The 24,927-nt window shown below is 46.0% G+C and overlaps 1 protein-coding gene across 2 annotated transcripts in view; it reads right to left on the bottom strand.

Moving 5' to 3' along the window:
* LOC135902118 (adenylate cyclase type 3-like) overlaps nt 1-20,893 on the bottom strand; it is a 388,015-nt gene extending 367,122 nt beyond the window's left edge. For both annotated transcript variants that reach the window (XR_010564413.1, XM_065432036.1), the window contains exon 1: nt 19,812-20,893. Coding sequence is in view for 1 of the 2 variants with exons in the window: in XM_065432036.1 (XP_065288108.1) it covers nt 19,812-20,294 (483 nt within the window). In the remaining variant the exon portion in view is untranslated. The remainder of the gene's footprint in view (nt 1-19,811) is intronic.
* Nucleotides 20,894-24,927: the final 4,034 nt, after the last annotated feature.

Raw genomic sequence — 24,927 nt, 5'->3', positions numbered from 1 at the left:
ATCCATGAAGCCACTATCAGGTTCTTATCTAGTCTGTAGTCACAAGTTCCAGTGAACCTAAAGATAAAATACTCCCCTGCGTAACCAGCACAAGGAGCAAACAACTGCTTGACAGCATGTAAAGAGCTGCGATAAGCAGGTCCAGCACAGCAAGCACCTCCAAGAGCACTTTTAGCGGCCGGATTCTGGAGACCCCCGAGAATCACGCGCATTGACTCTACCAGGTGCTTCAGCATTTTCTGAACGCTTTCCTTCTCATTGTGTTCGCCTCCTTCCTTGCCCGTAGTGTCATCGGTTTCATTGGCCCTATCATTCTTGGCTTCATGGCGCAGAAAACCACTAGGGCCCGCTAGCATGGTCGTGGGCTTAGAGGGCAGCAGAGGCCATTCCGTATCTGTATCATTTCGCGGAGGTGAATATTCGCCGCATGCACTTATCGACCTTGAATTAGCAGTAGGCGCCATTACCGTCCTCTATGCACGCACAGGCAGAGGTGGTCGTGGCGCCTGTGCCCCGCTGTGTAGTTCTGAAGTGGTTTCGTGATGCTTCTTTCGTGAGCGTTGGCCACTTTGGCGAGCAGATTGAGGTGCCTCTTTACGTCAAGATTGGTCTCTTGCCATTTTTCGAAGAATACGAACTTCTTGTTGCATCTTTGAGCATTCCTTCGAAGTCGCTTCGTGAGGGCCAGTACACTTCGGACATGTAAATGAAGATGGATCACAGTCGGCGGTATTATGCTCTCTGGCGCAACGCGAGCAAGTGGCTTTACTTCTACAAAGAGAGCTCACGTGTCTATCTTTGGACATTTCCGGGAGCGACGAGGCCTCGGAACGAATGGTCGTACACGGTGTATCACGTAGCCCACTTTGACAGACGTTGGTAATGTCGAAGAAGCAAATATTAATGACGAGAGTAAGTATGTTGGATTGGCAAGTAATGATTATGGGAATCTGATTCGCGAAAATGTATTAAAGGAAAGATGCGATGCGGGACCTCAGTCCTCTGGCGTTCCACTGTAAAATCGAAGCATGTCTGACCTCAGTGCGAAATGATAGTATTGAATGAGCTATGGTGTGTACTGAAGGGTTGCAAGTACTCGGGTTAGAGAAACCGGTGCCAGAAGTGCACTCTGAGCTGACGGCGTTTTTAGATTCTTGAGGAGAACACGAATCGTGTTCATCAGTGATCGAATCATTACGGTAACTTGTTTGTCCTCTTCAGGCAGTTTATCGGCAGAAGGTTCAGAATTCAAGGTTGCCAATGTGATCTGTAAATTTGCAGGCGGCTGAGCCTTTGACAACCTTGACCAAGTTGCGTCAGGCGCAGCCTTGCTTTCTAGCGTATTCTGGTTTCTATCAGCCGCGACCGGTCTTGGCAGTAAGGGAGCTGGCATGCATGCGACGGATGCTGTAGAGGCACTGCCTTTATTTAACCAACGTCGGCGACGTTATCGCCGCTTTCCGATAGCTTTGGCATCCTCCCGGTGAAACGAATGGTCCCTCGCCAGTTGGTTTACAGCAGCCAGCTCCTTTTTAATGTGTGGGCAATCATTTTATGAAGCTTCAAGGGACCAGTGAACAAGTCGAACATTTAAAAAAGTGGCGCTGCAATCATCCGCGAAGGGAGTTTCAGCGCAGAGTGAACACACTGCTGTATTCTCGCATACGCTTCTCACGTGACCCAGCTGCATGCAGTTGAGGCATTGTAGTGCCTTCGGTACGAGAAGTAGTTCAGGACGTCGAATGTGGCCCACCTTCACATATGAATGTAGAGAGTCTCCTTTGAATACTATATTCAGACAACGTGAGTTGCCCATGCGGGTAACGCTCGCGATGAAAACAACTTCACTGCCTGGTGTTACAAAAACTTCTAAGTCGGGGCAGGGAATGGCGGCGTCTACATCGTAGGTGACGGCAGTGACGACATCAGAGCCCAGCGGGATGTCGTAACGGACCTTCATTCCTCCCAGGTCGGTGGCGTTGCGCAGGGTATTCAGCACGGCCGCATGTGTGACATCAATGGCCAGTGCATTCCTACGCGTATTCAATCGGATGTCAGTAATTTCATTCGGCAGCAATCATTTTAGCACCACCGAAACAAATTGCCTGTTGAGGTGTTGCATGTTCCCGTAGGGCACAACAGGAACGAAAGAGACGGTGTCAGTCAAAGGCCTCTATTGTGGTCTTTCATTTAATGGGCTCGAGGACGAAGGGCTCCTGGTGTTACGTATCTTGGCCTTACGGCTCACAACAAGATCGAACTCGTCGTCGTAGGGCTTCTCGCTGCTCAGTGAGTAGTAGATACGGGTGTCCTCGCTGGCAGATTCGCTATGAGCGCCATTCCGCTTTCTTGACGTGGCCACCGTTGACGTCGCCGAATCTGGCAGACGTTCGAGGTGGTGCACGTTCATCGCCGACGGATAAAGAAGCAACGCCTCAGAAGTGCACGTACGATTTCACAAAAAAGGCAGGAGATGCACAAAAAACGTTCTGCCAAGCAGGCACTTCATCGCCGTCATCCCAGTAAACGCGGAAACTTGCTGTGAAGATTTCGCTGACCTTAACCAGTGCAATAACAAAGAACCTTTCAATTTTTTCTTGTTCTTGCGTTAGGTGATAATTCTTTTCGATGGAGATTTACTAACCCCATGACGAGAAAATTATGGCAGTCATAATTCAGGCGATATTCACACAGCAATTGGTTCTCGTATGTGTGTTGTGCTCTAACTATTCTAAATGTTTCAAAGAACTGGGCAGTAGGATGCAGAATCGGCGCATTCTCAATAATCCCGAAAAAGATTTCATTACTAATAGCTGCTAGAGGTTGATTATATAATAGACCCTGTTACCAAAAGACAGTAGTTTAGGTACGAAGCAAACAAGGCATTATAGATCAACAATTTTACTGACTGGAATTAAGTAGTGGTTTTGATCAAAAATTTACGTTATCTCACCTCACTTTTGTACTATCGCATTGACATGCTCATTTCATTGCAGTGATTCTGAAAAATGCTTATAAAGCTAACGAGCTTCTAGCTCTGGGCAACAAAAAACAACGTTACCATTCGCAGACACATACCTTCCTATAAAAAGAAGAAAAATCACTGCTCTTGCTTTTTTTCGTATTTATCTTTGATTAGTTATTAGCTGTCCACGTGGTTCATTCCTCTAAAACAGCATTAGCTTTATGAAGAAGATGGGCATCGTATGAAGACGAAACAAATATGCTGGTGTCGTGAGCATAAATTTTAAATTTACCTTATGGGGAAATATTTAATATGTCATTTGTGTATAAATGAAAGATCAAAGGCCCGAGAATGCTAGCCTGTGATACTCCAGAGATTATTTGCTTTCTGTCTGGTACTCTTTTATTCATCAACACAAACTGACGTCTTTCTGAATGATAACTTTTGAGTAGTAGCAGGGGAAGCCCACGGATGCCATAGTGACCAATTTATTAAGTAAAATTTTATGATTTATGTAATCAAAGGCTTGCGTATATTCGACAAAAATCTAACACCAAATTTTTTTTTTTATTGAAGTGAATGTTAGGGAGGTTGGCGCCTTTATGGTGGCACCGGCTACTCCTGGCAAACATGGCAAACAAAACAAATTTTCCTAAAAAGGAAGAATAGCGACACAAAATTGTTTATGTTCGTACTTCTTCAAAGTACAGTCTTTCGGGTCGAGAAGACCAAGTACTGTTGATCATTTTTTTAGGAAGCCGTACTGACAGTTACGCCCAGCAGCGTGTTCGCTACCGTTCAAACTGCCTTTACCGCTGTGAGAAATGTAAATTGGTTTCAAGCGCTACGAATGTATTTTCTGCGATGCAAGAAGGAATCTAATACAACGCTTTTTAATGAAGTAGCTCAAGCTTCTCCACGAATTATAGCTACACATTTGAAGAACTGCAACGGGGCTGCCATGTGGCACGGTGAACTTGCGGCTATTTGAAGTTCCTGGGTTAAAATCCACTTCGTGCATTTTTTTCGAAGCCTATTTACGGAAAAATTGCTTGTCGTTTGATTCCGTTCGTCCAGTAATATGTTTATAAACACGTCGCTAGCAGTGGAAAATACAATGTGTTAAGGACATGATTTTTCTTACATTGCGATCTTAGTTGGGCTAAACACCCTTCCTTAAGGGTGGGAATCTAACAAGGAGGCTAGACTGTCGACAAACTGATTTACGTCGCTAAGGATGTTTGAATGTGCACGTAACCAAATTATGGGGTTTTACGTGCCAAAACCACTTTTTGATTATGAGGCATGCCGTAGTGGAGGACTCGGGAAATTTAGACCAGCTGGGATCATTTAACGTGTACTTAAATCTAAGTACACGGGTGTTTTCGCCTTTCGCCTCCATCGAAATACGGCCGCCATGGCCGGGATTCGTTCCCGCGACCTTGTGCTCAACAGCCTAACACCATAGCCACTGAGCAACTACGGCGGGTTTGTGCACATAACCACGTGCTGCAACACATCTGAGAGCTCCTACTGAGCTTCAGCAGAGCAGGCTATCACCTGTAGATCATTATTTCCTGAACACCTTCAAGACGAAACAACTGGTGACTCGGTATCGTTGTGATGGATCTAGATGGCGTTGTTTTCCACCGCCCCTGCGAAGGCGTGCCATCTCACGAAGAGCGCGTTTAGACAACCCTTTCCACAAGCATGCGCAAGGCTTCTTTTCCATGACACGAATCAGGCAATGACGCACCCACTTAGTTCAAAACGAACAAAACATTGCAAACAAATTAGAATACCTAATTCACAATAAAATATTTCGACATAAATACGTTCTCGTAAACATTCGTATTGACTGTAAGCGCCGCACTATCGACCCGCTGACGTACAACGAAAAAACACACTTGCAATTGCGCACCCACTTACGATAAACAATAAAGTGCATTTCGCCGCTGAAAACAGTGAACCGTCTTCACGCTGATATTATGTCTGCGTCTTGAACATGTTCGCGACATAGTACATTGGTGTCGCCATAAGTAGTAAGCGGGAATAGGTTGCCGTGGACTTTTTTCACTGTTCAGACACGTCTCGGCTACGGGCTCACCATCTATGGTGTAAATAGTCATACTCCGAGAAGCTACGTACTTGATTTGCAGAACCGTGTACGAGGGGCTATTACGGTTTATATTCAACTGAGAAAGAACGAGATATGTTCATTATGATGAAAAGGCTGAGAGGCAGGCCTGAATCGTAGATTGCTTGGCAACTCCTCGTCATTTGTGTAGGGAGAGTAATAACAGAAGACAAATGTAACAAGATTATTAGGACGACTATGGGGATGTGTCTGTACACATAGAGTGCGAGTTCTTTTGTTAAAGCTTTCGGTCGGATTCGCTGCAATGCAAGGCCACGCTTTTGCGAATGCCTCTAAAGTTTGTTCAAGAGTCCGTGAAACTCTCTGGACCAGTGGTTGATTGCCAACGTGATGAACAGCACAGACCATGACTGTGCAAATGAGGTCAATGAATGAGCTGCAGCTCGATAATGAAAAAAATATTACAGAAGTATAGGTCAGCGACAAATAAAGCGCAACTTGCGTCATCTAGTTCCGAATTCGAGGAAAGATCAATGCTTGCTTTCAAGAATCCCGACTACGTAAGCATACGGGCAAGCAGAAAGGACGACTGCTAACAGCTGCTAAGCAATGACAAAACTAAATTTGTTATCACCCTCTATTAGGGTTGAAAGTATTAATAAATCAATAAATAAAACAAATCACCGCGAATAGCATTTACACATCCTAGTTACAGAAGGCGTAACATGTGCTAATCCAGAGATGTGCTCAGTCTTTATTGGAATAGAGATGATGACGCAACAAGAACTGAGACTCGTCTCTGCTTTCATTACATCTCTAGCGAGGTTCTACTGATAAAGTACACCAGCCACACGTCTCCAATGAGAGGCTAACTGAACGTCGTGTGCATCTCTCACGTGCCTACATTGTTGCTTTTATCGGTCGTTAATAAAACGCACAATTTGTACTAAGTGCCGCTTGGAGCAGGCGGCAGGGATACGATAGGTCAAGTTTGTTAGCGCTGAGGATCGGCGCGCTTTTTGTGGCAACGTCGCGCTTCGTGCTCTCGTGTCTTCACGGACAGCGTAACATGAGCCGATTTTACGAGCCAACAGCAACAGCTTAAGAGTACTCGGACATCGTGTAGACTGACTAGCCTTGCATATGTACGGTTATTAGACGTACTTTGGTGCAAAGGTTCTTTCATCTGGCGAAACTGGTTTCTCCTGCAAATCATGCGGCTGTGAACCATCTTTCATCGGGCGCATTTTCCTCGGCAGCCGCCATGGCGTCCTTATTAGCTAAATAATTATCCCAGGGGCAAAAAAATAAGATTATTAAGTTTTCCTCAACACGTCTCTGCATTCCCGCTTGTCGCGTAGTCGATATGCCATAAATAACTGTATCGGTATAATTAGCGCTTAACTAAAGCTTTTGTTCTCCGTCCTTTTGTTTCTGCCTTACGAACTTAAGCAGTCGTGTGTCGTCAAGCCCTAGCGGTCGCTGGCTCGATCCCGCCGCGGCGACATGCAAAAGCGCTCGAGTACTTGAACTTGGGAGCATGTTAGGGAGCCCCAGTTGATTAAAATAATTCTGCAGTCCCCCACCACCGCATGCATCGTATTCAGATCGTTTTAAAGGCAGAACCCACAAAGCTCTTTTCCGTAAGCGCTCTTTCAGATTGGATGGCCGCTTTGTCCAGCAATAGCATTGGCTGGATGTTGGTCTTATGAACAATTCTAGCGGAAGAGCTTTTTGCGAATATGAGCCCTTAATCTCTTCAATATGAAGTACTCTAAAATCAACACTGGTTACGTTAGGCCTGGCAACAAAGAACACAATAACGAGCTTCCTTTTTTCCTTTTTTTTTCTTCTGGGAACATATTTCGGTCTCTGTTTCTCTCTTGCATTGGAACTTTCCTTTAATGCGCTGGTCCTTCTTTCCATTGCTCTGAGCACTTTCGGCGATAGCGAAACTGTCGAAACGACAAAAAAATAAATTATGGGTTTTTACGCGCCAAAACCACGACCTGCTTATGAGGCTCGCCGTAGTGAGGGACTCCGGAATAATTTGAGCCACGTGGGGTGCTTTAACAAGCACCTAAATCTATGTCCACTGGTGTTTTCGGATCACGTCTAATGAAGAAGAAATGCTGAGGCATTTCTTCATCAGGCCTGTCGTGATCGCAAGAAGCGGAAAAAAAGCACGCAAGTGCCTCGTCAAAACTAACCAGCTCTTTCTCTGCATTTATTAACTCATGCTGCAACGCTCACGTATATTTTTTTAACATATATGTACCTATACATTAGTGGCTAAAGAAATAGCACTACACTCATCGCCATGATAAGGAGACGAAGACTCCTGTACTCAGTCATCGAAAAAAAGAGAAGGTTAGGGCTAGGACTACACGAGAGTATTATTTATAAACAGGGTAGCCCGAAGAACACCATCGGGAAAGAAACCATAAAGGACGAAACAGTGGTACAGCATTTCTCTAGGCGCCGAGCGCAATGCAGACAAGTGAGCGTGGGTTGCTCCCTGCACTGGTGCGCAGCTTCACGCATAGAAAGAGAGAACTCACAATTTGTTCTACTCATGAGTGTTCGGGCAACTCTTCCCCTCTGGGCGTATATGCGCATATGAGTTTGCGTGCCTTACGGCTTTTCTCTCTTTTTGTTAACTCGGCACAGACGCCCAGTTTTCTTGTTCTCGCAATTTCCCGACTCTTGTCTCCGTCTTCCCAAGGGCATACCATAGAACTGCGACGCGTACGCTTTAACTCGAGCCCGCCTCTCGCGACGACCTCCGGCCGTCGCGTCTCCTCGCTCTGTAGCTCGAGTGCGCGTAGCTGGAGTGCGCGCTTGAAAGGCAGGGGGACACGAACCCTATCTCTCTCGCTCTCAGTCGCTCTCCCACGCACAGCCTTCGCATTGTTCACCTGTCACATCCCACCTCGAAGAAGAACAGCTCCCCGGAGCTAAGCCTACCGCCAACGGCCGGTCAGTGTTTCCTTTCCCCCGCCTCTTCGTCGGCTTGGCCGGCACTCGGCGAAAGAGCTTTTGACTCGCCGCTATCTTTTTAGACTCGCTTGGCACGCGGCATTCCCTGCACTCGCATATATTCGAGAGTTTTTGTTCTTCTCTTCGACTGTTCTGTATTTATTTCAGTATACAAACAAGACAATAAATGCAACATCACAGAAACTAGACGCGAGGTCTCTAGAACGAAGAAAGCATCCACTCGCTTCACCCGGTGAAACAAGAAAAAGAAAGGACGTGTATGAACTTGAATGATTTCTGTATTTGCTGAACGCGAAGCGACGCTACTGAGATCTCCTTCACGAAATTGCACTTCTCCGGCGCCGTTCCTGAGCGAGCTATAGTAACAAATCTTGTCTGTTTCCTTTGTTTTTACCCTAGACACAATAACCTTTCTGCTGTGCAGACGGTTTCACGAGATACATGGGCACAACATCGACGGGTGCGAAAACAGTCGAAACGATTTAAGCAGGATTCCTTTGTTGTGACTGTCGCTACCCGTCCGATTCCAATCTTTCGCCTGCAGGTGCCCACTTTGTGGCGTTCTTACCAAGCTATGGTGCATTTTAAGCTGTAGAGTGCACCACAGAGTTTGCGTGCTTACAATCATCACAAGTACCACTCCAGCAGGACATCCGTACCACTCTGGAATGATCGCAGAATCCTTTGGTGAACTGTCCAGTTTAGTCATGCCATACCTTCGCTCAAATTTTTGCGCTGGTGCTACGCCCCTATCATAATTTGTTACTCCAGAGAGCACACAAAGCAAATAATAAGTCGCCTATCGTAATCTATTTAGTTGCTCGTGTAAAGCACGTTAACAATCGTTAAAGATGCACTGAACCACCTTTCGGGCTTGGTGAAAAACATTCAGCGGATAGCATACGATGCTGTGAACATCTACATCAGAACGGCAAGTTGGGCGAGCTGGTTGGGATTCATGGTAAGGTTTGTAACAGCGCACCCAAGACGAGGACAACAGGGGTGCGATCTTGTACGCGTTCCAAAATAGAACGGAGGCCGTTCGTTCCACCGAGCCAAATACGATTCGTCAATTTGAACCGTGCCGAACGCCATGACGTCAATTGTGACGTGACATCTGCTGTCAATCATTCCGTGTCGTCTGCTATCGGACGAACGGAATGGAACATACCGCCTATTTCGTGACGTAAAGAACGAACCGCCTCCGTTCTGTTTCGGAACGCCGTACAAGATCGCACCCCAGGAGGAATAGAACGACGACACGGCGCTGACTCTCAACTGATATAAATTGAAGATATGTCTAAACATATATAGGTGCCTTTTGATAACAATGACATGCACAAGATACAGATATGCGTCGAGGTAACTGTGACAAACTGACACATAATCAAAATTGAGATAGGTAACGCACTTCCTTGTCATGAAGAGTGATAGATGGTTCACTGATACATGCTTTGTCCCTAATCTTTATATAGTGAGCTTCGGCGATTTCCCTTGTCAATTGGCTTACGTGTTTAAAAATGACACTAGTTTTTTTTTTTATTCAGGGCGACAACCGCACGACTTGCAATGCTCCGGGAGATGAAGTGGCGCAATCCCTTGAAGAGATAGCTTATGCTCCCGAAGTCGAACATTCACATATCGCTTCGATTATGCCACGTTCTCTCGATTACAAGATAATGGAATGGCACACACAACGTGCTTAGCACAAGTGACGTACCTGTTCACATGTCTGGCGGTGCATTTTCTCTTCACTTGCTTTTCCTTCAGCAAATTATCAAGTAACGGGCATATGCGACCTACGTTATGTTTCACAGAAAAACGAACATCAATATTGTACCTGGAAACAACGTTCTTAAGCCCGTGCGCTATCTTGTGTACACACGGTACAACTGCGTTTTTTTCCTTTTTTCTTCTAATTTGGTTTGAATACCTTGGTCATTTATGCTCTTGACGCCGCGAACCATACTTTCACTCACATATGAAATGATCGCTTCGGGGTAACCAGCGTCCAGTAAACGATTTCACTGATCAGAAAAAGCAGCCTTCGTCATACGGAAACAATACTTTTTTAATGCGGAATTTAGGACAGTCTTCGCTATAGGCCGCTTCAATACTTTATAATGACCGGATTTACAGTTCAAAATGGGCTTAACCGACCTGGGACCATATTTCCAGCACACACGACTTTTACCAAAAATTATTCTCAGGTCAAGAAACTGCAGTTGATGGTCCTTAGGGACTTCGGAAGTAAAATCAAGGCCCATGCCGTGCTGCTGATTAACGTTAAAATTTCGTGAACACCGTTGGCGCGAATGTCACTCGTAAAAAATATAACGAAACCATTAACATAGCGAAAAACCCTATTGGAAAGTTTAGCAAGGTGGCCATCTAATTGCCTATTGATATAACCTTGAAAAATGTCACTAATGATAGGAGTTACGCACGAGCCAATGCATAACCCCGATTTTTTTATATACAGACCCCCTTTCCATGAAACAAAGGTAGATCTCAAGTAAAAGGAAAGGAGTTCAAGAACGGCTTCTGCTGAGATACCGGAACCATTGAGGAAGACTTGTTCGTCGTTGTCACGCACTATGTGGTCTTTAAGACATTTCATAACCTGGTCATGTGGAATGGAGTAATATAGGTTTTCCACGTCTACGCTGAAGGCACACCGAGTGTTCATCGAACTGCCTTCCAGGTACTTGCACACATTATCCGAATTGGCTATCCGGAAAGGATCAACTATTTTCAAGCTCCCAAGATTCCTCTGTAGAAATCGCGATGTACATTTTTCTGTCGCTATCTCGTCGCGGTCGTCGCCACGGAAGCCGTCTTGCCCGTCACTACGCTTTTCTTCTCACGCTTGTGCCATACCCTCCGTCCTCCTCCGATTTCCGCCGCAAGGTTCCTCCACTTTACACCTCGCAATCTGTTCTCTGTCGCCTTCTGTCATCCCCCCGCTGGGCTTCGCGTTCGCTGTTTCATCCTTCGCTGTCGTCGTTCACTCGGTTACGAGGGACGCCGACGATGGCCACAAGAACAGGCGCCTAAAAGCTACGCTCTAAGATTACCATGTCGCAGAAGCCACAAGGTCATAAAAGCCGCTTTTTTCAGTCTTGTTAAGCCTTTGTTCCACGAGGTGCTCATCGGTTTTGCGGAAATTGTGTTATCACAAAAAGGCATGGAATTCTTTGCCATTTGAGGATTTTTAGTGATACTGCTTTGCAGTACAAAGAAGCGGTGCTGAAGCACAAAGGTTGTGCATTATGTTTGTTTAGCAAACGCTCAACCGTGCAGTCATGTCATCCACCTTATACAAGAAGCCAAACGTAGACCTCCCATTTTATTCAGGTAAGACACACTGGAAGGATATTCTGACAGATGCCGTGGGTTACTTCGATCTTGCCTATACCGAAGCATCTATAGTTCTAGCAAGTGATGATGCCCACCTCTTAGTGAAACGTTCATTTAAGGCATTAAAAAAATTAAATCCTGGCGTTTTACGAGCCGATGCCATGAGCTGATTACGAGGCACGCCGTACTAGAAGACGCCGAAATAAATCTGACCACCGGAGGTTCTTTGACGCGCTTCGAAATCCGAAAGATCGAGCGTTTTTGCATTCCACCCGCATCGAATGTGGCAGCTGTGATTTCGAATCGAACCCGCGACCTCGAAATCAGCAGCGCAGTACCACAGCCGATAGGCTACCATGGCGAGTTTAAGGAATTTGAGCTGGAAGTAAGCGCAGGAACGAACATATGAATTATTTAATGAGAGAAAAGCATCAAATCCTTGATAACCGGAGTATAGGTGATTGCTTTGAGTAATACTATCTCATAACCGACAGTTCTATGCGGTTTCAGTGAAGCAGTTAAACGCCGCGGTTGTGTTCGCCTACAGATTGCTGCTTTTCTTACTGTCCCTGTTGAGTATCTTACGAAGTGTTCTTTGCGATCTACAGTAATGGAGGCTAAGAGAAGCTGAACTGCTTCTCAGACACAACTGGGTTCAGCTTGTGAGAGCCTCTGATCCACGTCTAGCCACCGTCTAGTGCCATCGATCGAATAGCGGTTATGAATGCTGAAAAACACTATCTTTTCTAGGGCAAACATCTTGCCCAGATTGACAACTCTCTGTTTGCTTCGAGGAAATTACATCTTCACAGTTATCTAGTACCCCATTGTAGGCAATAAGAGGCTATATTTTACTAGAACCAGAACCATTACCAGAACTCCATTACAGAGCTCTCTGTTCACACTGGCTGGTCCCCCAGGTCGGGCCTGCCTAACTTTCCTGATTTGAGCAGGAAAACTAAGCCACGTTTTGTTACTGCCGGTGCAGTGGGCAAAAAACTATTTTTTTAGACCTCAAGCATATGCACTTTTCCTTCGTGGTCACAATGAGAAAACTAACAAGGACAATATCGAAAGACACAAACAAACAACACTACATGGTGCGTGTTTTGTTATTTTCGTTTTCCTTCCTTATTTTTACTTAAGGCTCTCACGATAGCAATATATTACCAAAGAGCATGGTGAAAAGCAGTGCAAACACAGACGAACTGACGGACGAGCGCTTATCCGTGTGTTTATTCTGTCCGTTCTTGTTCAATTTATGCTGCTTTTCGCCATGAACGTAAACTAACTTGCCTACCTTTCAGCCTTACTACCAATAAGACCAACATGGATATCTCGCGAGTCTTTCCGTCAAGGCAGGTAAAATCTATGGGCAGAGCGAATGCTTGTGCACTTTTCTGCATCTCGCTCAAAGAACGGAGAATGACACAAGGATGAAACTGTACACGGTAACCAACACGAACGCGTGAAGTTTCACATTTTCGTGCGCTGACTTAGTGACCTTTTTTTTAAAGCTATCACTGTTTTTTTTTAGTTTAAAAATCAGGCGAAGTAAGTTTTGACATTCAACTTTTCGTTACAAGGTGCTTTAAAATATGAAAACGAGGCCCTTGAAAATGGCACACCTTAAAGGGGCAGGTTATCGCATTTTTGTGTGGGCGTTGTTTGAGGACTAATGATTGTTTGAACCCAACTCGTGAAAAACAGAAAGAAACAGGAGGACACGCACAAGTGCTATCCTAGCTCGGTCACTACGCTCAAACCATCTTAAGTACCTTTTATCGATAAGGCATCAGCGATATTCAAATTGTCATGAGTAGTTACGTATAAAAACTGACTTCGCTCAGTGTCACCAATAAACCGAAAAAAAAAACACAGCGATAATGTCAATATTAGCGTTCCTTATTTAAACGATTGACCACGATAAGGGCCCATAGCCTACGACTTCTTTGCGGGATTGATTGCTACGAGCACCTGTGAGCATCCACGTGACTTGGGTAGATGTATCAGGTTCTGCCAATGCTACCTTAATTCCTGGGCCATTCGACGCCAAATCAGCCCGTGTTTGTTTTTTTGATCGTCACAGTTATAGTTGAAAAAAATTTCCACCTGGAGTTCGTCTCATTTTCCATGTTTGTTTTTTTACCAAAAATTGTATTGCGTTTCGGCGAAAATTTAGTGTTATTGTCCCACTGACCTAGGAGGTATCAATCAACAATACTTTCTTCAAAGGCATGTTGTGAGATCTACATATGCAGATGTTGTGTATGGCAACAAAATAAAGTAACTTTTTCATATATGTGAATACTTCGAGTGTTTTTGACCCTGGACAAAGCGAGTGAAATTGCAGCTTGAATTTTCTTTCTCAAAAAGCAGGAAACTTCAGAAGGCACAAATTGAATATAGAATGGTAGCCCCGTGCACATAGTATCTTTGAAGAATACTTGAAGCCTCGAAGGTTTAGCAGATCGCCACAAACGGTATATTTGACATTTTTCAAACAGAAAAATCTTGATGATCAATGTCAAGAAATTGTTTTGGTGGTCGGCCATAAGATACCTTATGCATTAGTACAGAGTCCTACGTCTCTGCTATGAATGTGAAAAGTTACAAGAAGCTGTTAATTTAAAAACGCGAAAAACTACTTTTTAAAATGTTCGTTCATGGCTCGAGCAGACAGCATAAGTATAGTGGCTTTCTCTGCGAAGACATTCACTAATTTTGGAAAACTACCTGTGGCAGATAGCACATTTCTAATCTATGAGCTGCATTTCTCAAACAGGCGAACATTACTTGCCATTTATTTTTAAAATGCTTTGCGGGTATGATATCAGCGCTTTTTGAGGATTTGCTGGCTACATAAGTGTAAATATTTCGATTCATAAAGTGCATGACGCGTACCTTCCAACTCTACAGGTCTCCCTGCAACATTACTCGCTTTTGATGGGGTCGAAAGCACTGTAAATATTGAAATATTGGAAAAATTGGGTATTTTGTATTTTGGCAGCCCCATCACCTCATTGTCTTGACATGCGCACCATTTGAACGACTAGATGTGCCTTGCAAAGCTTTTGATTCGTTGATTGATGCCTTTAGCTCAGCTGGGCAGCAAAAATAAATTGCCGCCAGAATGCACGAAAATTTTTGGCAGAAAAGCAAACGTTGAGAACGAGTTTTGAACTTCTAAAACACATCATTTTTTTTTTCATCTATACATGTGATGTTAAAAAACGCTGTTTGATTTAGCGTGGAATTACCCTCCTGTCATGACCTTCCTGTGACCCTCCTATGCGGTCTTTGGTGTCGTTGTTCATTGGCTTCTTATGATATGACTATACATCTATGTATATATGCCACGCTGTAGCCTTTGTACTTCTTTCCATATCTGTGTCAGCTAGCAACAGCATTAGCAATGCGAATAACCCGCAAAGTCGATGGTCTCTTCCAGCATCTCTGATTGCGGTGGGAGAGCGACTGCACGAATGTCATCGCTACGCACAGAGCAAAGAGTTGACGAAGGCCTTCCCTTTGTCGGTAAAAATTCAAGACAAAGATGGGAAAACATACTGTAGTATTGAGCTCGTGAAGTAGCACTTGTTGGTTGACCGGCCAAAAGAATTTCGTCCATTATATGTCCACAGCTGCCAGTGTTTTGACGCAACCGAAACAAGTAGAAAAAGCCACCGTATTATCACAGCATGGGCCCTGTTCTACTGAAAACATGTGTCTTCGAAACCTGATGGGTTAATATCTTAATGTCTTACCGTCATAGACTACGCGTGTCCAGTATTCCAAAATATTTATGCTAGCTTTACACAAGACATAACCGGAAGATTCACAGGTCACACAGTCTCCTCCCAACTTCTCTTCCTTCTGAACGCCCAAACCCTCGTACATAATTAGCACATGCATAAAACACAGAATTTATCTTCAAGAAAACCATTCGAATAAAATTTAAGGTATTTGCAAACCACAAAATCTCTAGTGTCTAGTGGTATTAAAATTGTTTAGGCCCTTACAGACCTAGTGAAGATTCACAAAGCTTTCGTGTATTCAACAACAAACAGAACAAGAAGTTTGCAATACCAAGGCCCCCCAACCGAACCAGACACTGCTGCCCTCAAGGTGCACCTCACAGAGTGTATGAAGCGTGTTGCGTTATTAGGCTACGTCTTTGGTAAAAAAAGGCATATATGTTGTTTGTTGTAACTGCAAGTGACGTAGCTGTTCGCTCTGATTTTAATCTGTAAATATTATGAAGAAAGGCAAAGATAATGTTTAGCGCGAAAATGCAAATACAAATGCAAATGATAAATTTCTCTTTCAAGCTAACTTACTAGTGACGTTCCTTTGATGATTTTATTGATCATTTATTGATGATTTAGGTTTCAAGCTCCCAATTCGATTTGTCCTATTTATTGGTTGTTGCTGACCATCGCAAGCGAATCATAGTTCAATTGAAGCCGAGCCTAAATTTTTTTTCTGTTTTTCTGTTCCTTTTTATTATGGCTTAGTGAATGTTACATGGTGAATGATGTGTGTTCTTTATATATCAGAACTAAACACAGTGGTTTATTGAATAAATGGTAATACATTTCGGTGATATCAGAGCATCCTGTCAATAAATACATTCCCAGACACGTGCGTCAACAACAAGCAGGCTCTCCAAGTATTGAAGTAGCTTGACCAAGTGAAGGTCAAGAAAGTGCCCAGAATTGTTCTCGATATGCCTTAAAAATTGTAGAACTAATTACTCCAACCACCAGCTGCATTTCTATCACACGTATTGTATGAAGCTGTGTTCATCAGCAGCATTTCGATGAACATACCTTCATGACTTCACAAAAGCAGTTAAAACTCTAAAACCACAAGAAAAGCTCCAAGACGCGCAGTTTTCGATGTGGTCCGTTGGGGCGTCTTGAAATGGACGGTGGTGACAGTTGCCGGAAAAACGACCGCGCTGTCAGAGTTGCTTACGATATATAAGCCATCGGCGTAAATATTAGCGTGGTCAGCGTGTCTCCGGTACAAAAAGAATAGCGGTAACTGTTTAGGAGCAGCAGATGATGGTTCAGGATTTTCTTCCAGTTCCTGGTATGGTACTTCCTGTTAAACCAGACACCAAGGAGTAAGCGATAGTTTCTATGCGGGGGTGAAGCCAGTTGCCAGTCTGCGGTGCAATTAGCGATGCCAAATGGTGAGAACTGGCTCTGGCAAGGTGTTTGCCTCATCAGCCAAGAATAACATCGGAAATGGTCCTTTTCGAACTTACTACAGCGCTGCAGCGATCATCCCCCGAACAACCGGTGTTAGAGATTGGAAAGCTTGTTCATAGTTTGACCAATGAACGACACGATGCCGCTTTTTGCGTGGCTTCCATTCCCCTGTGGCTTCATAGGTAGTGAGCATGTGCATGGCGTTGCTCGGCCAGCTGATGAATATTGCACGCAGGAATTCATTCCCTTGTCAAGAGCAGATAAAGCTGAAAAACTTCGTGTTTGCATGACACATTGCTTGGTCCGTTTGCGACATGCAAGGCTTGCGACCCAACACACTGCACTTCTTCTATTGCTGCCCCCCAGCCCCTTCGAATCCTATCTTCGCTCTCTTGAAGCGAGACAGTCCTGATATGTCGACTATGGCTAGAAATAGCCGTTGCAAAGTCATATTCCATCTGTATTGGAGTGGCCGACAATGCTACGTCCGATGACTGACGTATCAAATAGACCATTGAACGCGTTTGTTTATCTACCATTTACACATTTAACATAGATGATCACTCGTGACCGGGCCTTTTATAGCGTTGATGAGAGACAACCTTCAAAATGGAAAACTGGGTATGTATTAGGCTACACTGAATAAAAATGTGCGCCGACCCTTAAGGTAACGTTATCACCTGATGCTGGTTGAAACCGGTTCAATTGAACTGAATTGAACCAGTTCAATCTGAACTGGTTCAATTGAACTAAATTTAGGAGTGTAACGCCGCGGAACTGCATAATCGGTTATAAGATCGCCGTTTGCGCGCGGCCTCGTACTTTTTTCACCACCTAGAGTTCCGTAATCATTGCATTGCATTAAAACGAATTCCTTTTTGCAAATTTGTTATGGTTTCAACGGTATTTCATCATGTTACTCGTCCACAGTAGCAAGCTTATCTTATTTTGTTGAAATGAAAATAAAAGAAAGAAATAGAGTCACCCTATAATTATGATGTCTACTTTTATTCATATAACTATAAAGCTGTAATTCATGCTACACTTCAATGTGCGAAGATAATGAATGTAAGAGCTGTATAAAAGGAACTGCAATTCTCTATTTCAGCGTAGTGCTCAGTGCATCATTATTGTATTGGAGCTAAATCACTTGCTGCCGTAGCATGAAAGGAAACATCAAGGTATGTGCGCCGGTAATGCGCTCACATTCCTGCGTTTCCTCATCAATTTCCGGGTCTTTCTTAAACTGCATGCAGCGGTGCTAGCTTTATCTAAAGACTGGCACTAGAACCCGGAATTTCCTGTCGCAGTTTGATGGTACTATTGTCTGCCACGTATTTTAATCCGTTAAGGAGCTCTATTGGAAAATCGGGGGCATGACCAGGTACTTATTTTGAAATTATTAGCTCACAGATTTCTCAAGGCTGTCTTTTGCGGCACATAGCCGCGAAGGTGGATGCAATACGACAGCCGCGGCCCTTAGGGCCTAATAGGTTGAGCGGGGCTGCTTTGAAAACGAGCTCAGCCGACGATAAAATGGCAGAGCGCAAGTTTGCATTCAGGGTTTCCCAGCAAACAGGTGTTTAGATTGCAGGCTTTAACGTACCCAGGCTGCTCAGTTGGTTCTCAGAAAACACCGCCCGAATAAGTTTGACGACATAAGACTTTTTAACGTGCACCTAAATCTAGGCAAACGAGCGCACTTTTTTTTCGGTACTTCGCTCTCCCCCCCTCCCCCTCGAAATGCGACCGCCGGGGCCGGGAGTCAAACCCGTCACCTTTCGCACATCACAGAACGTCATCAACACTTAGTCACCCCATCTGATCTAAGAGAAAGTAATCACGCTTTCGTGACTGGCCATGCGCCTAACACAGGGAATAGCTGAGGCGAATCTCGTTGGTTTCTTTGAGTAGCAGCTGTGTTGACGATGGTCACTGACTTGGCTGCGCTTGCAATCTGAGGCTAGATTTTTCAACTTGTAGGTTTCGCTCTAGACATATAGGTGCAGTTAGCATAAGGGAAGCTGCAGCGATATTGTAATTCTTCCATTGCTTTGACGCGCCTTACTTTAACAGAACGTCAATGCGCACGCCAAATGCGAAATTAGTACGAACCATGCAGTCAACAGGGAAAACAAAACTGAAGTCACCGCTAAACGTGAAAGGGGAAATTCGACAGGACGCACGAGATCGCTCGAAAATAGGTCTCACAGCAGAGTACTCATGCCTTCGTTTCAGACGCATCAATTTCTGCTCGCGGCAGTGTGGTTGCTTCGCGTGTCATAGTTTGCAGGTTCTGTTTGTTTGCCAGACTATTCTCGTGCCGTAATGCAGACAGAATATCACGGAAGCAGCCCTTCGCAAGAGCAAAACCACATCGTAACATGAATTTCAAGTAAATAGCTCCGGAAGATCCAGAAATGTTATTATTTCGCATGGTACTCTTGAGGCCGTTGTGCTTGTGTGTTCTCAGCGGGAATTTTTCGACATTATTAGTGCGAGATAATGCATAGCCACACCAAAGACTCCTCCGGTTCTTCACCTTTTCATTTTTAGGGACCGCAGTTTAAAAGTATAGCATAAACGCAGCAGTTTTGAAAAGGTAATCAACCCACTATTTGCTTCTGCTTTGTGACGCATCCTGCTCGGTCCCGTTAAGCTTCTGTTTGGCAACACTCCCAAGCTTACTTGCCTGAATTCGCATTTTCTTGGCAGAGAAGAGCTGCCTATGCCTTTTACCTACACGAAAAGAGCTTCTGTCGCCTAATTGGCTCGTATGTTGTGTTTCTCATTTACTGTCCCAGACAGACATGCGGGCAAAACTGTGACTCCTGCCAACTTTGGTATTGAGCAAGCTTGCGCTGTTGAAAAATAAGCGCGGGTTTAGCACAAGAATAAGGCTGGAGTCACAAAGCCATACGCACGCGAAAACGCTGAGTATGAACGGCCGCACCATGGGAAACACGATATTCAACGCTCTGGACCCGCTCCTAGCACGAATAGCAACTTGTATTCCCGGCCCCAAAACTCTGCGTCGTTGGCACTTGCTGCATTAACTTTTATTCTCCAAGTTTGAAGCAGCGGTAAAAAGCAGGCGTGACTGTCTCTTAGCACTCGACACAGACTTCTGGCCGGCCACGTTAACAATCAGGGCGATAGATACACTCACCGTGGAGTCGGATTCAATGAATGCGGCGCAGACGACTTGCAGCAGCTGCACTAGCACCGCGGGCAGAGCAGCCCATGCGCCGGCATACGAAGAACGCGGCCACACGAACAGCGCCAGCAGTATAATCAAGGACAGGGACTGGAGGCCAACCAGCAACGGGGAGAACCACCAGGGTGGGCCGGCCGCAGCACCGTCGATGCTCACGTACCACTGGCCCACGGCCACCACGGCGAGGACTATACAGCAGAGGAACGCGGTGGCCATCCACGCCTTGAAGTCGAGCCACTTCTGGTGGCGGTAGTAGTCCAGGTAGAGGCTCTCAGCCTGCGCGTCCGCAAACAGGAACCGTAGGCGGCGGGGAAGCAGTCGCTGCAGGCCGCTCTGGTCGATGCTGAGCTCGGTGTCGGTGCGCTTGAGCAGCGGCCGGGACAGCCGGCCGCCCGTCCCATTGCCGTCGCAGGCCTTCTTTGCCGCCGCTGCCATGCCGTCAGCTGAGCGGCGCCGGCACCACCATCCGGAGCAGAACCTGAGCGGTGCTAGCCAAGAACGCCTCTCAGGTGCACGTCTCGCTGCCACTCACCGAGAGCCACGCGTGAACTGACACGCGCCAAGACGTGCACGTGCGACTCAAAGAAAAGGCCCGTACCGGCAGGCAGGCTGCCAGTACGTGGCAGTGGGCGCGTACGTGCTTAGGTCCTCTGCCGCACGCAGGACTCACTGGCACCTCTGGCGCCGAATTCCCGAGACCAGCTAGCCCGCTGGCGGGAATGGATGGCAAGGGGCACGACACGCGCGCGCATGCAAAGGCCCGATCGATACGACCGAGAAAACGCCGGCCGCCCCGAGAGAGCGCTGCCGACGAGGCCAATCGATGCCGCGTACACCGCGGCGCTCTGACGCTCACGACTGCCGTGCCGTCGGAGGGCCCGCCACCGAGTCGGCGAGTTGCGTGCTCGGGCTCTGCGGGACCCTGGCACGGGTCCAGGGCGGGCGGTGCCTATCCGCCCAGTCGCTGCGGCTACACTCGCAGCGTCAACAGGCCGCCGCTCGCGCGTCTTCGCACGCGGCTCGCTGCCAGAAGATGTGCAGTTGAACTGCGCCGAGGAGCGGCGCAGCCTTGATTTGTTGCGCGGTGTTTCAACGCGTGCCTTTATCTTTCTTTGGTCCACATCCACGCGGGGTGTCACTCGTTCAAGGACAAAGCTCCCGGCAGGGCTTTCCCATCTGTATGCGTCACCCACCTTCCTAAGCACAACTAACTTTGAAACCCGCAGCACTCGTTACAGACCTTGTCTATAGTTTGTAGACATTGTCTGTAGTTGCCAACCAAAGAGTTCATATTCGCAAACTTATGGAAAAGCAGCGCACTCTGATGATATAATTTGCAAAGCCATGATCATTGTTCAATGAACCAAAGAGTTCATTGAACTCTTTGGTTCATTGAACAATCATCTTGGCTTTGCAAATTATATCATCAGAGTACGCTGCTTTTCCAAAAGTTTGCGAATACTTCGCGTGTCTGGGCGTTAAGCATGGTGTGCCATGAATTAGAGAGAGAGAGAGGCATAGAGCTAAAGGAGGTGCGAAAGGCAGTGAGGTTAACCGGACAAGAATCTGGCTTGCTACCTTGCACTGGGGGAAGAGGAAATGAAAGACGGAAAGAAAAGCGGAGAGAAAAAGAAAAGAAACAAGAAAGGGGATAGGGAACGTGGTAGACGTCCATTAGAACTACATTCTCACCAGTAGGTCACTTGAACGTAGAAATTTCAATAGTGCCGTTAGTTAGATAGTGCCCAGTGACATACTAAGGTTGCTTCTTTGTTGTGCAGCGTGAAAATAAACATTCTTCGTCAATTGGTTCGCGCACCCTGCGTTCATGCTTCCACATCGAAAGCTGTTAGCTGTGGGCACACTCGACTCCCTTACGCCCCCTTTCGCACCTCCTGTAATCAGCCTTCAACAACTAGCTAAGAACCGCCAGCGGTCGGTGTGGTTACTGTATATTACGAGAGATGGCGCGAATGCTGCACTGCGAACGCCGCCTCACGGCGCGGTTATTCGGTTATTCAGGCGAAAAAAGGAGTAGCCTCTTCCACTGCGCCTTGGGGTGGGTTGGGTGTGCGGACGTTTAGCGTGCCCGCGGCATGCTTCGAGGGATCGTCTAGAGAAACGCTTCGGAGCGGGGCATCGCGACTGACGAACGCGGCCGTTCGAACACGCCACCGTTCGTGTGAGCGTACGCGCGATAGAGTAGGTGTTGGTGTCCAGCATGGGGCCGAACATATTTGCTGGATATCATGTCGTGGTGAGTCGGACTTCCTTGATTCGTGAGCGCCCATCGGTATGTTCTATTTGTAGTAATTTGGCTAGCTGGCCTCATTCTATAAGAGGCGTAATAAACGCCCCTTTGTTTATTTTCACTAATGTGTGGTCGTTCCTTTGTCCCAAGAGCACATTTGAGCCCCCACATAGCATACCTATTGTTATATCGATCAGTCACTAAATATGCCTAGGTAGGCTTGAAGCTATTTAAGCAGCCTTGATGCATTCTCAGCAATACAAATAGAAATAACGGAATAAATCTTACACCTTCATAAAGAAGTATTGCGCGGCAAAACACTTACGTGTATTAATAGTCAGAAGTGTCATCTATGTGAGCAGTGCTGTTAATGCCGCTTTGATGTGTAAACATCAACCTAATATTGAAGGAAAATTAAATGACTGCTGAGGAAAACAGCATACTATTTTTAAACAAGATACATTCTTATCACGAAAATTGGAGAGATGAAAAAAACTCGAGTTGGAAGACTTGTTTAGCAAGTTATACACCTGAAATAGCTTGCGAGAAAACTAGCCGGCGATACATATACTGTGAGCGCAACACATACCTGACTTTCGTCTTCATCATCTCTACGTATCAGCTTCCATTTTACATCTTCCTCATCTTTATATGTCATAATTAGCTGCACAGCTTGATGTTTATGGAGGCAACACGAGCTCGGCTGAAATAAAGCGGTTCTCTATAAGTGGTGGAGGTGCCTTTTGTTCCCAAAGACTTCTCGCACGTTCTCACTGGAGCTCCGCTCAGGTTGCCGCATCATACCACCGGCCATGCTTGCTCCAGTGAATGCAGGCACGTCCGACGCCACCGCTCTGCTGCAGCCTTCAACATCGATCGTGACAATCAATAGCCGCCAGCGTGAACAGGTATTCGCTGATCTACGAGGCAGTGACGTCGAGAATTGGCTCCAAGACAACGATCTTACAAGTGACTTCAACAAGTGGGACAGTTTACACAAGCCGCAGAACGTGCGGTTCTACCTGTCCGCTGTCGCGGAAGCCTGCTTTTGCACCCATAAGCGACATCTGGCTGACTGGGCGACGTTCACGCAACGGGTTTCGGCTGATTTTGGGCGCTTTCGCTGTTCGTGCTGAGGTAGCGAAAAAGCTCGAAGAGCGCATCCAATGCCCTTGGGAATTATAGACCTCATATAATGAGGATGTGCTTGCATTGTGCAAGCCTGTAAACGCCATCATGTCCCAGAGCAACCCAGTCCGTCACATTATTAAAAGCATACATATCGCCGCCTTCAATGTCCTTGCTACGCAAAATCTCGCCACCATCCAGGAAGTGATCACGGTGCGCCAGCAACTTGAGGAACTCCAGTCTCTTCGGCTATGCACCGATAACTCGCACATTCGTCACCCTTCGGCCTTGAACTTGCGCACGCTGATCCGCGACGTCGTTCGTGAAGACTTCATGCGCGATGCTCCTCTTGCGCACCGGAAAATACTTTCCCTTCTTCGCCGACCGGCTTGCGCGACATCATTAGGCAAGAGATCACGTCCGCTTCGCGTCTACGGTGTTCCGATGGGCCTTTCACAAGTCAAGTAACAACGCATGGTGACGTTGCAGCGCTCTCTGCAGCAATTTCCACTCCTCCGCCTACACCAGCAGACTCATGCTCCAGTGACTTCATTGTCACAGTCAGTGCATGTACAGAGTTAGTACTCCGTTCCGCGTCATGCCAGATCTATTTTCTATCACTGGGGCTATCGAGGGCACATGTCCGAATTTCGTCAAAGGCGTTAACAGGTTGTGCAACGGGGCTATGCTATGGTGGCTAGAGGGGGAGGTGTCGGCATCGGAGCGCCGGAGAGGCAGCATTTTTTCAGGACGATGTGGCGGCGCTGCTGTCGGCTCCGAGATGCCACCCGTACGCTGGCTAAGGTCCGCTGCGGTTATTTGGTTTCGCTGTGAAGTGCTTTCTCGCACCGCGGCTTCTTGGGGCGCAATACGCCCATCGGAAAATCATTTTAAAGGCTAGGCGACTTTATCACTGCAGCTGGCCTAACGTACTATGACTAAATTTTGGTCATTTTATCGCCGCGCTTTAGCTTCGCGCTCAGTGCAACACTTGTGAAACCCATAATTGCACCCAACAGAGAAACATTCCGCAGTAGGCGGTTGTTTGCAGTTTGCCAGTGCCGCTTTAACATTTTAAGGGACTATTATGGGCTGCCGCATGCAGTTCTGTCTGGCGTGGCTTTATTAGTGAATTGAGCTACAGGTGCTTGTCTTAATCGTCTACTGGTTGGTGCGCGCCTCAGCAGTAGAAACGGGCCGCTCGAGTGAACCATGATTATTTCAAGTTTCTTTAATTTTGCAGTGAAAGGTAGAACTGTAGGCACCAATTGTCAAAACTCAGCATAATGAGAGCGCTAAGGGGAATTTGGTTTCCAATATTAGAAACCTTCAAAGAACTAAGTTCGCGTATTTAGTAGCGCTAATATAATGCCAAAAATGCCTTACAAAAAAAAAGAATATTTATTGTCAATAAAATAATACACACGACTCTATATACATGGCTGTTAGCTCTCAAACAAACAATATGACACGAAATGGAGCGCAAATAATGTAGGTATATACCTAGAAACGGTGAAAAAGGTGCAGTGCATGCAAACAATAATTTGTCGGGTGGGAAATTCTGCTCAGATATGCAGATATTTCTGGGCATACAATGTGATGTGAACAATTCCTGTTTTACATATACAAACGCTTTATGTTGGTCTTGCTGATATAAACTTTGCAGTTATGCAGTTATCTTGTGCGCCT

The sequence above is a fragment of the Dermacentor albipictus genome, chromosome 3 (assembly GCF_038994185.2).
Source record: "Dermacentor albipictus isolate Rhodes 1998 colony chromosome 3, USDA_Dalb.pri_finalv2, whole genome shotgun sequence".
Classification (NCBI taxonomy): Eukaryota; Metazoa; Arthropoda; class Arachnida; order Ixodida; family Ixodidae; genus Dermacentor; species Dermacentor albipictus.
The sequence above is the reverse complement of the archived record's forward strand: the minus strand, read 5'-3'. Positions and strand labels throughout refer to the sequence as shown.